General features: G+C 34.0%; 2 protein-coding genes across 3 annotated transcripts; one reads left to right on the top strand and one right to left on the bottom strand.

Moving 5' to 3' along the window:
- Positions 1-2,909: 2,909 nt before the first annotated feature.
- On the top strand, positions 2,910-3,416 carry LOC133286042 (protein SMALL AUXIN UP-REGULATED RNA 9-like). Its single transcript, XM_061483382.1, has one exon. It carries the CDS (start codon positions 2,910-2,912, stop codon positions 3,414-3,416), a length of 507 nt encoding a protein of 168 aa, XP_061339366.1.
- Positions 3,417-12,146: 8,730 nt separating this feature from the next.
- LOC133286045 (uncharacterized) lies at positions 12,147-13,449 on the bottom strand. Of its 2 annotated transcripts, XR_009748075.1 has the most exons (5): positions 13,286-13,449; positions 13,071-13,212; positions 12,829-12,975; positions 12,546-12,723; positions 12,147-12,246 (listed from the first exon to the last, which is right to left on the bottom strand). XR_009748075.1 is itself a non-coding variant. In XM_061483384.1 (4 exons), the coding sequence occupies exons 1-4, from the start codon at positions 13,321-13,323 to the stop codon at positions 12,646-12,648; spliced, it is 405 nt and encodes a 134-aa protein (XP_061339368.1). In that variant the 5' UTR covers positions 13,324-13,448; the 3' UTR covers positions 12,331-12,645. The 2 variants fall into 2 exon arrangements, 1 of the variants encoding a protein (XP_061339368.1); XM_061483384.1 differs by lacking the exon at positions 12,147-12,246 and having other exon boundaries at positions 12,331-12,723; positions 13,286-13,448.
- Between the last annotated feature and the right edge of the window lie 3,333 nt (positions 13,450-16,782).

Here is a 16,782-nt window from a genome sequence, read left to right as displayed (position 1 = left end):
GAGTAGGTAAAATAACCTATCCCTATATATATATATATATATATATATATATATATGTATGGTTTTAATATTTCTACAGTGAAAATAGATAAGTTATCTACATTCGCTCCCAAAACGACGTCGTTTTAAGTTGAAAAATTAAAAATTATAATGAAAAAGATTATTATAACCCTGAAATACATTATAATTACAAAAATAACATGATTTTCGCCTCAAAACGACGTCGTTTTGAGCTCAATGTAAATAAGTTATCTACATTGACTGTAGAAAAAACGAACCCTATATATATAGGGGAAAATATTTCTGCAGCCACTTTAGATAAGGTTGTCTACAGCTACCCCTTTTTAACTAAGTACGACCGGTCGTACATTAAACGTGCATTTTCTCTCTCCGCCACGTCAGCCGACAGTGTCTGAGGAGAGAGAAAAAAAGAGCAGCTTTATTGTTTTATAACTAAGTATGACCAGTCGTACTTAGTTAAAAAATGGTAGTTGTAGATAACCTTATCTAAAGTGGCTGTAGAAATACTTCCCATGTATATATATATATATATACATATGTATATATATATATATATATATATATGGACATGATCCGTTTACAAACTTTTTTTTTCAATTACACTAATGTAGGACCGGTCGTACACTGTGTGATTAATGTAGGATCGGTCCTACATAGTGTAGTTTGTAAGAGTTTTTAAACAAAAAAATTTGTAAATATAACCTGCCCATATATATATATATATATATATATATATATATATATATAGGGAAATGATCCACTTACTACCAAAAAAGTTTACAACTCTTACAACTAATTTAATCACCGTTGATTTCCGTCAATCTCACGGTTATAATTTATTGGTGATTAATAACATTTATTTTGTCACACTTATTAATTAATTATTAATTTCCAATAAATTATAATCGTTAGATTGACGGAAATCAACGGTGATTAAATTGGTTGTAAGAGTGGTAAAAAGATATACTTACCACCAAAAAAGTTTACCACTCTTAGAACTAATTTAATCACCGTTGATTTTCCGTCAATCTAACGGTTATAATTTATTGAAAATTAATAACATTTATTTTGTTACACTTATTAATTAATTATTAATTTTTAATAAATTATAACTGTTAGATTGACGGAAATCAATAGTGATTAAATTGGTTGTAAGAGTGATAAACTTTTCTGGTGGTAAATATATCTTTCCCTATATATATATATATATATATATATATGTATCGTTGTTAGCCACGAGGAAACAGTGGAAAACCTTCATATATTGAGCAAGAAGTCTAGATTCTTTCAATCTTTCTTGTTCTAGCTGCACTGATGTGATTATTTTACTCTTCATTCCAAGAAGAGTAGTTATGTTTTCTTTGTACTTTCATCTCCTTTTCCATAGTACATTGAACCCGAAAAGAAGAATTTTAGCTTAAAGTTGAAGATGGACCTAGGAACACTATATAAACTCCCAAAAACTGACTCAGCCTTCCTTCTAGGTCTCGTGGACTTGGCTTTTTCTTAAGTACTCAAGCATTTAATAATTTGTTAAGGACGCTCCTCTTGAGGATTCTCCATGAGATCAGCTAAAGGGCACTCCTTTCAAATTGATTTAGTATATTTAAATGAATTAATTAATTTCTTTAGGAAGTGGTTTACGGTTTGAAATTGAGTACTCAAAATAGGAAGACCCATATTGGTTCAATAAATTTTTTAAATTCTTCAAATGTAATCCATAAATGCTAAATAGATTGATATTTCTTATGTTATAAGAGATAATTTTAATTCCTATACACATAAAAATATGTATGATCTTTTTTTTTTTCTCTTCTTATATTGCCTATATAAACCCCCATACAATTTTATCTTTGTATAAAAGATAAAACTAATAAGAAATATTAATCTCAATAGTAAAGGTACGGTCGTACGGATAAAACTTGAATAATGAAGTAATTCTTTCAAAAATGACTACTATTTTTAAGCTCCTAAAAGTGTCTTTATCTCTCGTCATAAAGGCTGTTTAAGTAAATAGTGCCCTTGATGTTGAATGGTACAAATGTATAATTAACTGTAAAGTATATAAATATTGGGAAATAGTTATTTTATGTAATATAAAATAATTGTCTTATATTACATATTTATGAAATTTTGTGTCCGTTTTTTCTTTTTCTTTTTTAAAAATCATGGACCCCACAACTTTATTTCACTCATATAAAATACCTATCTTATATGACATAAGATTAATAACTCCCATAAATAAAAGTGTATCTCTTTTATTTAAAATATATTATAATTTCTTTTGGTAGAAAAATATATTATAATTTTAATCTCGTTAAAATTTAAAAATCAATACACTTTTATTTGTGCATTTTACAAATAGAAAACTTTTTCCTAAGTTGGAAACCAAATCATCCAGTACCTATCGCTGAGTCTAATATAATAAATCTGTTTAAAAATTGATAATTTACTCGTAAATGTCAGCCCTAGTCAGCCGTGATTTAAATTAATCAAAACCATTTGAATTTATCTTTGAAAACAAAGAATGGTGAGCGAGAAAGAAAGCTCTGACTTACACTAATCACTCACATGTGAAGCCTAGGAAATAGAGTTTGAACCTTTTTCTTTTGTTGGTTTTCGCATGCATGTGACGTAAAAAAACCAAATACTGATTATAATATTCGTTAAGAGAATTGAGATTTTCAATATTGAGAATCCCGAAGGTATCAATCTTCTATAAATTGGAGGCATGCACTAACCCATATAGCCAGACTTAAGCTAATCCGAAAAATGAAGAGGGTTTGGCTCATAATAAAAAAGCTAGCTAATGCTAGTTATTCCGAAAAAGAAATCAGATAGAAAACTGAAATAACCCAAACCCCATAAAGAGAGACACTACTGGGTCCATGGATCCACCAAAGAAACCTAACAAGATCAGGGACATTGTTAGACTTCAACAGATCCTTAAGAAATGGAGAAGGATAGCCAACTCTTCAAAAACAAGCAGAAGTAACAACAACAGCAACAGCAGTAGAAGCATAAACTTTCTGAAAAGAACACTTTCTATGTCTGAACGTGAGGGAGGAATATCAAGCAATGTTGTTCCCAAAGGCTATCTAGCTGTTTGTGTTGGGGAAAACCTTAGCAGGTTCGTTATACCAACAGAGTATTTGGGTCATCAGGCCTTTCACTTATTACTCAGAGAAGCTGAAGAAGAATTTGGCTTTGAACAAACCGGTGTTCTGAGGATTCCATGTGAAGTGTCGGTGTTTGAGAGTATCTTGAAGATAGTGGAAGGAAAGGACAAGTTCTCTATTCAGAAATGTAGATTTAGCATTGAAAAGATGATCGGATACTGCTCCTCAAACCAGCTTGATTATTCTCATTATCCTCAAAGTCCAATGTGCAAATAGTCTAGTAGGATCTTGACATTTTTATCTATTTTCTTTACTTTCTTTTTCTATTGCTACTTATGGAATCCAGTCCATGTATGAGAATGAAAGCGAACTCAATTATATGTAAGATAACCTGTTTGGGAATTATGAAGCAAAGAATAGAAATTTCATTATCCAAATCCTAAGGTAATAAATATCTAGATAAAACCATCCTCAAAGTTACAAATCCATGTACTACTATTGTCTGTATCTATTATACTAGAACTGAAAGTTTTGGTGCTTTACCATTCAAATCACAACCTCTTACAATCAAGAAAAACAGGCATTACCAAGCAATATATCATATATATCCATCTAGTAGGAAACTAATGATCATGCACATGCGGTATTATACAGAAGTTATTTAAAATCCCCTTCCCTTCAAAGTGACTTCAAATAGAAGTTTATGAAGTACAATTATTGAATCAAGAAAAAAACACTTAATTAACTGGAAGGCATTAATCGAAATCTTTGAGCTGAAGGTCAATTAAACGCCAAGAGTGGAGTAAAGTTCCAAAAAAGATATATACATGTTCTAAACTAAGTAATACATGCTTTCATCCACCAAAAAAAAAAGTAATACATGCTTTAAATAGGGAAGAGTGTCACTGTCTTTTGTCCATCTTGAACCCCCCCCCCCCCCCCCCAGGAACAAACTTTGCCTAATATTGATAAGAAACTTGTCAAAACGGAGAAATGCAACTTTCAATTTGTTATGATTGAAAAGGCAACTCAGAGGTGTATACTGTATAGCTTAGCCTCCTTGTACGAGATAATTCTTTCTTAACGGTGATTTCTTATTAACTTCAATAGTCTAAAGGTAATATATGAGAATAGAATGTGAGGTTGAGGTTAAATCTTTGAGATCTCAGAATGCCCACATACGAGTCTCCAAGTGACAACTAGATACTAATTAACATACGGATAATCTACGGAATTGTCCCATCTTAGAAGCCATGTCATTTATTCAATGTTTTCCTTGGATTCTTCTCCCATGATCCTTTCTCTTGTAAAATCGTGGAGATTTCAAGTTGCAATGCCAGTAATCCAGTATCCTCTGCACTAGGTAAACACGTGTCCTAATGGTGCAGTTATGCTTAATAATATTAAATTACAGTCACTTGCCTTCAAGTCGTGTTTGTTTAAAATTTCTAAATGACATATTATATTCGAGTTTAAGTAAGAAAATTTAACATTATTATTCAACGATGCGTTGCTAGATTTTTTACTGAATTTAACAATATGTGAGTTGTGAAACTCTTTAAATGATGAAACAGTGTAAACCTTTTTACATTCATAGTCCATACAAATTAAACTCTATTCCTCAAACTACTATATGCAGCTGGCATGCCATCAATTATTTCAGCAGCTAAAAACACATGTAAACAGTGAAGCTTGAGAAATCAGCCCTTGTTATCCATGGTATATCACAAGTAAAAACTTAAACTACTGCAACATATGGAATCTTCGGTTAAGTTCAAGAAGACTTCGGTTAAGTATAATGTAAAACATGGTCAAATAATCCCGGGCATAATTAATATGTATTCTGCCTTCATCAATTTAGCAGCAAAACACATTATTTAAAGGTTACTGGCGTTTTAGTTTTTCAAAGAACTGTATTTTTACTGCATGCAAATCAAACACATTGGCATTTAAAATCTAATAGATTCCAATCAAACAAGGAACAATAGTAGAGAAGTCAAATTGTTGAGATTCAGAGAGAAGAAACAGAGTATGTGGAAAACTGAATTCATTGATTATTCAATCTGAATACAACTTCCGTACCAGTTTTACATATATAGCTATCAATTTACACAGCTAAGATAAACAAAACTAACTAACTGAAAATCGTTTACATAACTTCCTAACTAACTCATATGGATCCAGCTATACAGCTTACGTGGCCTCTTTTCTATCGTGATTGGTTGCTTTAATAAGATGATTATTAAAAGCAACTGAATTGGGCTTGGTTTGCTGTATTTCATTGGGCCACTTTATGTTGGGTAATACCCCCCCACAAGTGGGACGAAGCAAATTGATGAGGCCCAACTTGGAGATGATGGGAAGAAAAGACTTCGATGGCAATGGCTTCGTAAATATGTCTGCAAGTTGAGCAGCAGAAGACACAGGAAGAAGGTGAAGAAGACCAGAGTGTATTTTCTCTCGGGTGACATGGCAATCGATTTCGATATGCTTAGAACGCTCATGAAAAGCTGGATTGTGAGCTAGGTATATGGCTGATTTATTATCGCAATAAACCGAAGCAGGTTTAAGCCATGGGAGGTGCAAATCATGGAATAAGTGTTGGAGCCATTGAAGCTCACAAGTCAGAGTGGCGAGAGCTCTGTACTCTGCTTCAGAGGAAGAACGCGAAACAGTTGTTTGCTTCTTGGAACGCCATGCAACTAATGAAGAGCCAACAAAAATACAGAGACCCGTAACTGATCGACGAGTATCGGGACAAGATGCCGAGTCTGAGTTGCTTAAAGCTCGAACCTGAATGTCTGTGTGTGCAGAGAAGAACAGACCAGAGGCTGGGGAACCTTTAATGTATCTCAGGATACGAGTTGCAGCAGTAGCATGAGTTTGTAATGGGTGAGCTATGAATTGGCTCAACTGTTGTACTGCAAAACTGATATCAGGACGTGTTGTAGTCAGGTAGAGAAGTCTACCAACTAAGCGACAATAAGCAGTTGCATCTTCAAGAGGAACACCATTGGTTCGACTGAGAGACAAGTTAGAATCCATGGGAGTGATGCATGGCTTTGCAGCTAAAAGACCTGCATCAGAGAATTTCAAGAGCGTATTTACGTTGATTGAGGTGAATCCCATGTTTTGATCGGGATACCTCTAGACCCAAGAAGTATCTCAATGCTCCCAGGTCTTTAATACGAAATTTGTTGTGAAGAAACTCTTTTACACGTTGAGTTTCACGTGAAGAATTTCCAGACAGAACAATGTCGTCCACATAAACCAGAAGGACCGTAAAATCAGATCCTTGTTGTAAAGAAAACATTGAATGATCCGCTTGGGCTTGCACATATCCAAGGGACAAAAGAGCCGAAGACAATTTACTGTACCATTGACGACTAGCCTGTCGTAGTCCATAAAGAGACTTATTTAAACGACAAACCTGATTTGCTACAGTGAGTACAAGTCCTTTTGGAGGTTCCATATAAACTTCTTCGTGAAGATCATCGTGGAGAAAAGCATTGTCCACGTCGAGTTTTTCTAGAAGCCAACCCTTTGAAGCAGCAACAGAGAGAAGAACACGAAGGGATGTGAGCTTTGCAACAGGAGAGAACGTATCAAAGAAGTCCACACCTTCCAATTGTGTAAAACCTTTAGCAACCAATCTTGCTTTGTATCTTTCAATGTCTCCATTTGACTTATACTTAACTTTGTAGACCCATTTACATCCAATGGGTATCTTACCTGGTGGCAAGTCAACTATCGTCCATGTATTGTTAAGAGCCAAGGCAGAGAGCTCCTTGTCCATAGCAATTTTCCACTGATCACTTTTAATTGCTTGGTTGTATGTACGAGGTTCTTCATGAGTGGTGACAAAGAGACAGAAGTGCTTATATGATGGAGTACAACAATTATAAGATAAAACATGAGATAAAGGATGATGAATATGATGTGTTGTGGAATTACCTGATGATGAATGATCCTGCTGTATTGCAGATAGGCTACAGTGATAGTCTTGTAAATACCGAGGGGGTTGATGTGAACGAGCAGAATGACGTACAAGAGGGACAGGTTCATTTTGGTCTATAGGTGATGTTGGATGGGTATGATATGGTGTATCTGGGTTATTTTGATTTATAGGTGGGTTTAGTTGGTATGGTTGTAAAGTGTCATGGTATGGAGGAATATCTGAAGGAAAAATAGGGGAATTGTTGTCAATATGTATGGGAATATCTGAGAGGTTGGATGTAGGGGATTGAAATGGAAATATAGTTTCATGAAATGCAACATTTCTAGAAAGGAAAAGCTCATTAGATTTCAAATCATATAAAAGATACCCCTTTGTGCCATTTCTAAAACCCAGAAACACTGCCTTTCTTGCACGTGGTGAAAATTTTGTTCTATGAGCCAAAAGAGTTGAAGCATAAGCAAGGCACCCGAATACTCTCAAATGAATGAGTAAAGGTGGCTCATTATATAGTCTCTCATATGGCGACTTATTGGCAAGCATTGGAGAGCAAGTGCGATTTATCACATGCACTGCGTGAATTACTGCATAACACCATAGAGGGGAGCTGAGCTTGGAAAAATAGAGCACGTGCCACATTCATGATGTGTTGATGTTTACGTTCAACAACCCCATTTTGTTGTGGGGTTTCTACTCATGTTCTTTGATGAGCTATTCCTCTTGAGCATAAAATTGATTCATGATGAATTCTGACCCATTATCAGATCTTACAATTTTGACATGAGCATCAAATTGATTCTTAACAAATCTGATAAAGTGTTGCAGATGTGTACGAGTTTCAGCCTTAGTTTGCATAAGAAAAATCCAGGTAAAACGAGAGAAGTCATCAACTATGGTAAGAAAATACTGGTGACCATGAACAGATTTAACTGAATAAGGGCCCTGTATGTCTACATGCAACAAATGAAAAATCTGAGTAGACTTTGTAACACTGGAATGGAAAGGCAACTTATGCTGTTTAGCTATATGACATACATCACATGGATTAATATGGGCAGAAGGTATAAAAGGGAATTTAGTGGCCATAAGGTGTAAGACATCTTTTGATATGTGCCCCCTATCTTTGATGCCAAAGAAGAGGAGTATCTTTATTTTGAACTGCATTGCAGATGGAACTGTAGGCTTTGGACTTCTCGGTTTCTTGTACTATCACATATAGCCCATCCTTGCGTTTAGCAGAACCAATCGTTGTCTGGCAATCTTGGTTTTTCTGTTGAATAATACAAGAAGTATCATTGAAAGTGATAATGCAAGGAATGAAGTTAAACAATTTGGTAACTGACATCAGGTTAATATGGAATTCAGGTACATAGAGTACATCACGAAGTGTAAGTAAAGTGGAAATACTAAGTGTACCAGAAATAGTTGCATTTATTTTAGAACCATTTGGAAGAGAGATAGGTATAGGTTTAATTTTGTGATAAGATGAGAAACTTGATAGGGAGTGTGTGATGTGATCTGTTGCTCCTGTGTCAACCACCCAATCAAAACCTGTTATACCTGATGGATTAGTGTCATTGTGCAAATGAGAAAGAAAAGCAGCATTAGCAAGATGTGGCTGTGACACATTTTCTGATGAATTGGATTTCTGCAGTAAATTCAATATCTGTTGATATTGATCTTGAATAAGGCTTATGGATGATGTTTCTTGTTGCACCTCAGCTGTAGTTGCATTAACAGCTGAAGAACCTCCATTCTTTTTGTAACCTGGTGGAAAGCCATGTAGAGCATAACACGTCTCCACATTATGATTATTTCTATTGCAGTGTGTGCAAAATTTCGTGCCATTGAATCCCCTTCCTCCATTACTACGACCACGTCCTCTGTAGTTTCTGTTGCCATTGAAAGCACCTCTTCTGGATTGATCTCCAAACACAGCTAGAGCTTGAGGATTGCTTGAAAAATTTGTGCCATTCTCAGATTGAAACTGCTTTTCTTGTTGTATCACCAAAGAAAAAGCTTTTGTCACATTTGGAAGCGGCTCAAGGAGCATTAGCTGCGATCGTACATGAGCATATTGCTCATTCAAACCTCTCAAAAATATGATAGTGTGATCATTCTCACGATATAGACGCATCTGTGTTACAGAACCACAAGCACACGGGACAGCAGGATTGGGAAGCGGTCTCAAATTCTCCAATTCCTCCCACATAATTTTGAGTTGAGTGACATACTTACTTACAGACTTTTCTCCTTGACAGAGTTTGTAAAGATCTTCTTGAAGATCACAAACACGAAAAATATCTGCCTGAGAAAAGCGATCCTGCAAATATCTCCATACATCTGATGCCTTCTCAATCCATAGTATAGACTGAGCAATTGTCTATGTAATGGATCTGTGAATCCATCCTACAATCATAGTATTGCATCGATCCCAAGCTGCAAATTCAGGATCATGCTCAGGTGGAGGAATAATGGTTCCATTAATAATACCAAGCTTACTCTTGGATCTTAAAGCCATAGTCATTGCACGAGACCAGGAGTGATAATTGGCTCCATTGAGGAGAGGAGTAACAAGAACTTCAGATGGACTTTCATTGTAGTGTAAAAAGAACGGATGAGTTGGATTTGTCAAGAACTCAGGAAGAGGATTCTGATTAACCATAGCAAATTCGCTATCAAGAAGAACTAATCAACGAAGAAAGAAATGCTACAAGAAATCGATTCAAGAACAACTATGATCCACTGAAGCAGATACCAGAGCTCTTTTAGAGCTCTGATACCATGTAAAGAACCATTTCAACCCAAAACCTTAAGGTGTTGGGTGAGGGCCTTTTTAATGATTTATATTATTCTCTAACATTATTTAAAGGTTACCGGCGTTTTAGTTTTTTAAAGAACTGTATTTTTACTGCATGCAAATCAAACACATTGGCATTCAAAATATAATAGATTCCAATCAAACAAGGAACAATAGTAGAGAAGTCAAATAGCTATCTTTAGATCCAAATTCAAGTATGTGATGTTAGTCGTTCTACTTGGAAGCATCCAAAGTCGTGTTCTACTTGGAAGCAATAATAGTCAGATTACCAAGGAGACCACGTGTTGCCTCCATTTTTAAAGAGTCATAATCATTAGAATTAATTGCAACTTTTGAGGGAATGAAAATAGGTGTTAGTTTTGATCTTGTTCAACTCCTTGTTAAGAAGACGTAGATGAGCTGATAAGGCATTTCAAAGGAATTAGCTTGTCGTCCATTACTTAACTGGGGAGAACCTGTCCTCCAGTGGTGTGACACGATAGACCTTGGCCTCTCTCTAGTCACCTAACTAGCAACCCTTAATTTTTAAGAAGGTTGCCCTCAGGATTTTTACTAGGATCAGGTTTTCTTTATTACAGCACTACTTTATAGCAATCTTCAACTTTTCACAGGCTCAACTGTGAAGTTAAAACATGGAACTCCAAAACCAAAACACAGCTAACCTAAGCAAGACTTACACAAATGGAAGCTATAAGCTGTGGACCAAACTATACATGTGATTGATAAGTTAGCCACACAATGAAGCTCTGTTTTACTACCAAAAATAACTGTTCTACAAGTACATATTCGAGTTGATAGATTAAATTTGCAAAAGATTTCCCTTTTTATGTAATTTAGTGGGTTTCCTTTTGAATAAGGTCTTCAGTAGTCTATTTTATGACCAATTCAAACAGTCTATATATAGTGTTATGAGAGCATCTGCTTTTCTTTCTTCCAGGTTTTTCTCATACTCAGAAGGGATTAATTAGATTCCACCCCCCTCCCAGGACGGTTCGGCAGAGGCAAGAATAGTTTCCATGAACCCCGGTTTTTGACTTGGTTATATATTTTGTCACACTTAGAAAGTACAATATAGAAGAGCAAAGGGAAAAATAAAGAAAATGGAAAAACCAAAAAGTAAGAAAAAGTGAAGAACATTTACAAGAGGCATTTTTAACACTAAATGGTGGATGTAATCACGTCGTAATGTTTTACCCAATCTTAACACAATGTAAGGGACTGCAATATAAATGTAACCTAGCTAAAGCAGTGCAATTACCTGTATTTCATAGCCAGAATTTAATTTATGAACCTAAATAATATGTTCTGTTGCTGAAGTATAAGGGAAAAAATGGAGAGGTTTAAAGATTTCTGCAGTAAGGTAAAGCTCGGATAGCATTATAGCAACCCGAACTATCACAAAATAAAAAGGAATGGAGTTACCAAGACAGATCAGCTGTAAGAACAATCTGCAAATCCTAGTACACGCAACATTAACTTTAATACCCAGAATATCTGTGACCTTTAACTTTGACCACTTACTAAAACTTCATCTGGTTTCATATTTGGCAATAGCATTTCAAATTTCTGGACAGATAACTCATTCCATTTATTTAGAAGTGAAAGTATAGAAAGTGAGTCAATTGAATAGGAATTTTGGTTAAACTTGACTGAACAAGTGCACTCCTAGATGAAAATTCTCTCAACTTTCTAATTATGAGCAATTGTCTTGTTTTCGAAATTTTGGGAATAAGCATTTGCCACATATTAAAAGTTTGAGTGAGGTAATTGCAAAATTAAAACCGCTGAGAGTTACTTGCCAAAGAACGAATGTTGACGGAGTTACTTGAAAAAAAAAATCACTCCCCGTTAAACCCGACTAACGACTGTGGGGTGGAGGTAATCCTTGTGCGCAACCTTACCCTTGCATAATTGCAAAGAGGTTGTTTCCTGGATTCGAACCCATGATCTTTCGGTCATAAAAGAACAACTTTACCACTGCTTAGCTTTACCAAAGAACGAATGTTGACGGAGTTACTTACATTATAAATTTTGAAAATCACAATTTCTAGATACAATAACTAATACATATTCAGACAATCTTTTTCTCTCAATTTGTATCATCATTTATCATAAGACAGACTGACTTAACAGTATTACAAAATTCGGAAAGGCTGGGGATTGCATAACAGAGATTACCATGTTGTTACAACTTAGAGATTAACTCCTCTTTAGCTCTAACAGTGCAAAATCTCATCATTAATTGATCCTTTTTCAAAACAACTATCATGCTTAAACATTAACATAGAAGAGGGACTCTGGCACTACTACTTCCAACCTCAGCTCGTGATCTAAAATTTAAATTAAAGAGTAAAACAAAAAATAAAAACTGAAGTTATATATAAGTTAACACTAAAATCTGAATCAGGAATGCATGACAAGCATAAAAATTTACAATTTTTTTAATCACATCAGTTACATCCATAAGAAATACAAAAAAGGGAGACACAAAGAATCAGAGAACCATCTCTTTCTTCAAATTTTAATTTGACAAGTAAATAGAATTGATTCCTCTCAAAGTAAGCTTCACAAAGAACTAAAAATTGTACATGTAGGAGACAAAAAGAAGCAGGGGCAACAAAAGAAAAACCTGCATAAGCACATTGCTGAATGCACCTTTCTTGGTGACTTGCACAACCATATTGGCATTGGCATTGTAGGAGTGCTGAGAGGCTCAAAAAGAAAGTTGGTCAACTCTCACTGTCATTGAAATTTGGAAAAGTGACACATTTGAAAACCTTACACCTTGAACACAAGACATATCCAACCTGCAGGCAGCAAAAGAAAGAACAAAGAGAAAAAACAGTTATACATAAGGGTTGCAATAGTTGACAATGAAATTGAGTTATTAATAGAGAAGTGGAAGTGGTTACGGCTCTGCAAGTGGGACATCGACGGTAGAGACGTTTGTTTTCAGCTTTGACATTTGTCTTTTGGCCTTTACAAAAGTCACAGAGTAACCATCCTTTTCCATTGCAAGGTTCACACATGATAGTTGCATCTACATCTGCATCATCAAACTTGAACACAGATGAATCATATTAGGAACAAGGCTACGACTTCAAATCAAACACAACAACAACCAAAAAAGAAAAAAAAAATATGATTGAGGTACCTGTTGGTGAATAGGAGCGCAATAGAGAGGCTTAATGTAAAAAACGCGCCTATGTCTATGACTATGGCTGAGAGTGAGAGTTGAAGGAAAGGAACAGAGAGAGGGAGAGGCTGCAAATGCAGAGGACATGGTGGCCATTTCCCTATGTGAGTGAGAATTAGAAATAGAATCCCTTATTCTTCAATCTCGTTATCCGAATTATCAACAATTCTAACCTTGCTTTTCCCAATAATAACACGCTTGCCATTTCCATAATTTAAAATCCACTTCCACCTCCTTGAAGCTGTTTTGTTAACTCCGCCGTCATGAGTTCGGCGGCGGTACCCTCCGCTGATGGTCCTCCTCGGCAATAAATTCTAATGGCTCTGAGCCTAATTAATCATCATTCATAATCTTCTCAAATCACAAGGGAGGTTTATTAATGTTCAAATACTACGAGTAGCGTCCCTTATGAGTAAGGTTCGGAATGATAACATAGGTCACAGTTTTTTGGTTTAAGTGATTAGATCGATTCAAGTTGTAATACTATAATGTTGGAAGACCCATTCTTTCTTAATTCATGAGAGAGTGAGAGTCATCGGCTTCTTTACAAGTTATTAGTTCATTTCGTGCAAGTGAGCACGTTGGCAAGCAATACAGTAATGACATAAAAATATTAGTTTACAATAATAGAATAGGATATTGTAACCAATATTGTTAAAATTGAAATTTTAAATAAAATTCAAATGGGATGAAAAAATCGTAAAACGTAAAATTGTTATGTAAAAAAATAGTAAAAAAAACGTTTGGAATATTGATAAAATTGTTTTCATGAAAAAAATCATAAAAACATAAAATTGTAATGATAAATCGAGATTTTAACAATTATGATTGAGATTTTAACAACTATGATTGTAACAACTAATTAGTGTTATTACCTATCAATTTTACCGTTAGATCGATTATGTTGATCCGACGGTTATATTTATTTTCATTCTCTATATTTAATGTGAAAGCATTAAATATGAAAAATCATAACCATACAAAGATGAAAATAAATATAAAGTATTAAATATGAGAATCATAATCTTACATAGATGAAAATAAATATAACTGTTGGATCAACATAATCAATCTAACGGTGAAATTAATTGATAGTAACAATATCATTCCCCTTTACTCAAATAATAAAATATTTTATATTATCTTCCTAACACTCTTCCTAACACAGGGAGTCTTTTGTACTTAAACTTGTCAACAATACAAAAGTCAATCTACCTTGTGTTGGAATTTTTGCTTTATTTTATTTTAATTAAAAAAATAAAGAGAGCAATTATTGAACTCTAAATGATTTTAAGGGATTAATATTTTTCATATTAATTTATCTCATACACACACATAAAAGTGTGTAGGGTCATGTGGGATCATGTGAAGAGAAAAGAGAAAAAATATATATGAGTCTCATATACTTTTACATGTGTATAAGAGATAAAATTATTTCCTATAACATAAAAAAACATTTTAATCATAATAAGGTTTGTGACACCATACTAACAATGATTTGTAAATAACTTAAGTGATTCTATAGTGACCCATTTTTTTTATTTAAGACTTTATAATAATTAATTATAAAAAAAAATTGCAACTATGAAAAAATATATAAATTAAATTATAATCAAATTCTAATTTATTACAAATCAAATCAAGAAATATAAGAATACATAATACAAGATAAATAAACAAATAAAAAAATAAATAAGCATTTAACTACAAAGAAAGCAATGAATTAACTTATTTATATCGCTTACTATTTCATTACAAGATAATAAATTCATATAAGGAATAATGAGGCTAGTTACCATGCATAATTAACCATACAAAGCATAATTGGCTAAAGGATGGAGATATAAATAGAACATCAAGTTTTAAACCCAAAGACCATGTGAAATAAGGAAATTCAAGGGTCTAATACAGTGATGAAGGCAATGAAGGGGTTAGAGGCAAATCGACAATTTCAAATTCATGCAAATTTTTGTCTCAGACCAATTCGAACTTAAAGAAAGGTAGTGTAGCATAAGTTTTCATTTCCTCAAGTTTAGCCTTCAAGCTTTCATCCTTATTATTATTCCTCATATATGTAGAAAACTTTGAAAGTTTTTTTAATTCTGATTACATATTAACCCCCTATCATATTATCCCGTTTAAATTTGTGTGAATTTTACTTCATTTTTCCTCTTTCACAATTTTTTGACTCTAGCATTGATGGTAAACTGTTGTGGATTTAGAGCTAGGTCTGTATCATTCTAGACGTATAATATGTTAATATAAAGGGGCTCAAAGAAGTAGTGATAGAGACCAAAGCTCAAGGAAAGTCACCACAGGTGCTGTTGCAAAAAGGGCTATGAAGATGGGGTGATGTGTAGGCTACGATGGCTCCAAAATCCAATAGAACAACAGCTCATAAATGTGATAGAAATCAGATGCTTCCTCTGTTAGATACGAGAGATTTATATAAGGGAGTGAATATTCCTTAATGATGAGAAAAAAAGAAAAGATAAGTCAAATCATTAGTCATGCCTCCACTATTGCAATGAGGCGTGCCTCACCATCGTGGGTGTACGATGATGAGCTGTGCAAGGTGAAGGAAATCCCCTATGGTGAGATTTCAATGCTCAACCATGGGAGTGCTTTTTTGATGCATCAGATGTATCATATATTTGTCTAAAAAAAGTGACAATTTGAGATATATAAGAAATACTTAAAAAGATATGAATGAAATGGGAAGAAAACTTTCTCTTTTTGAAAAAAAAAAAACATTAGGCATTCTGTGTATAGAAATTTTTTCCACCCATGGAGTGTCATCTAGTAGGACATTTATTGGGGCTTTTGACATCTGACCTATTACATTGGACCTACGAAGGCCAGCTAGAACAAATAGCATAATTACTCATGCTTAATTTTGATTAATTAAATCAAAATTAACGGGCCAAACACGTAAAAATTAAATCCATTTTGATTAATTACACATAATTACCCATGCTAGAACAAATCAAGATTAATTAAATCAATTTTGATGAATAATAACGGGCCAAACACGTAAAAATTAGTTGGTACTTGAATTCATGCTTAATTTATAATGTGGAGCATTAGTTAAGACTTTGACTATTGGTCGGCATGCTTGAAAAGACTTTTATTATAAAGAAAATACACTAATATTGATAGTTACGCTTGTAGTTGGAAATTTAAAGATGAATTGAATAGTTTAGGGAGAAAGGAGTGAAGCATAGATGTAGAGACCCCTAAACATTATTTAGTCTTTAAGTTAATAACTCAAACATGTTCCCCCTATTTTACTTAGGGTAAAGTGTGTGTCATTCTAAAGGATATAAAGTTGTGTCATTTTAAGAGAGAGAAAGAGATAGATAAAGGAGGAGAGAGTTGACAAAAAAATAAAGGTGTGGGTCCCACCTCTTTATGAAAGTGAAATGATATAAGTTGTGTCATTTAAAAGGATATACATTTTTTCCTTTTACTTATCAAACAAAACAATAAATATTAGCATTGATAAGCATATAAGCTTTGCTCCAACAAGAAGGAAGAAAACAAATATGATGAAGTGCACTTGCATTAATAAAAAGAATCTCGTGTTCAATAATATTTAATTATTTATTATTGATTGGATTAAGAGTAAATATCATTTTTGGTCCTCAGCAAATTTTACGATACTCGTTTT

The sequence above is a fragment of the Gastrolobium bilobum genome, unplaced genomic scaffold (assembly GCF_033153095.1).
Source record: "Gastrolobium bilobum isolate Gb01-03AN ecotype WA unplaced genomic scaffold, APGP_CSIRO_Gbil_v1 utg1863, whole genome shotgun sequence".
NCBI lineage: Eukaryota > Viridiplantae > Streptophyta > Magnoliopsida > Fabales > Fabaceae > Gastrolobium > Gastrolobium bilobum.
The sequence above is the reverse complement of the archived record's forward strand: the minus strand, read 5'-3'. Positions and strand labels throughout refer to the sequence as shown.

Excerpts from the sequence above, each read along its gene's own strand:
- LOC133286042 (XM_061483382.1), top strand. The coding sequence starts at position 2,910 with ATGGATCCACCAAAGAAACCTAACAAGATCAGGGACATTGTTAGACTT.
- LOC133286045 (XM_061483384.1), bottom strand. The coding sequence starts at position 13,323 with ATGGAAATGGCAAGCGTGTTATTATTGGGAAAAGCAAG. Across the intron at positions 12,976-13,070 it reads GCGCTCCTATTCACCAACAG|TTTGATGATGCAGATGTAGA; the intron begins GTACCTCAATCA and ends TCTGTGTTCAAG. Across the intron at positions 12,724-12,828 it reads GATGTCCCACTTGCAGAGCC|GTTGGATATGTCTTGTGTTC; the intron begins GTAACCACTTCC and ends TGCTGCCTGCAG.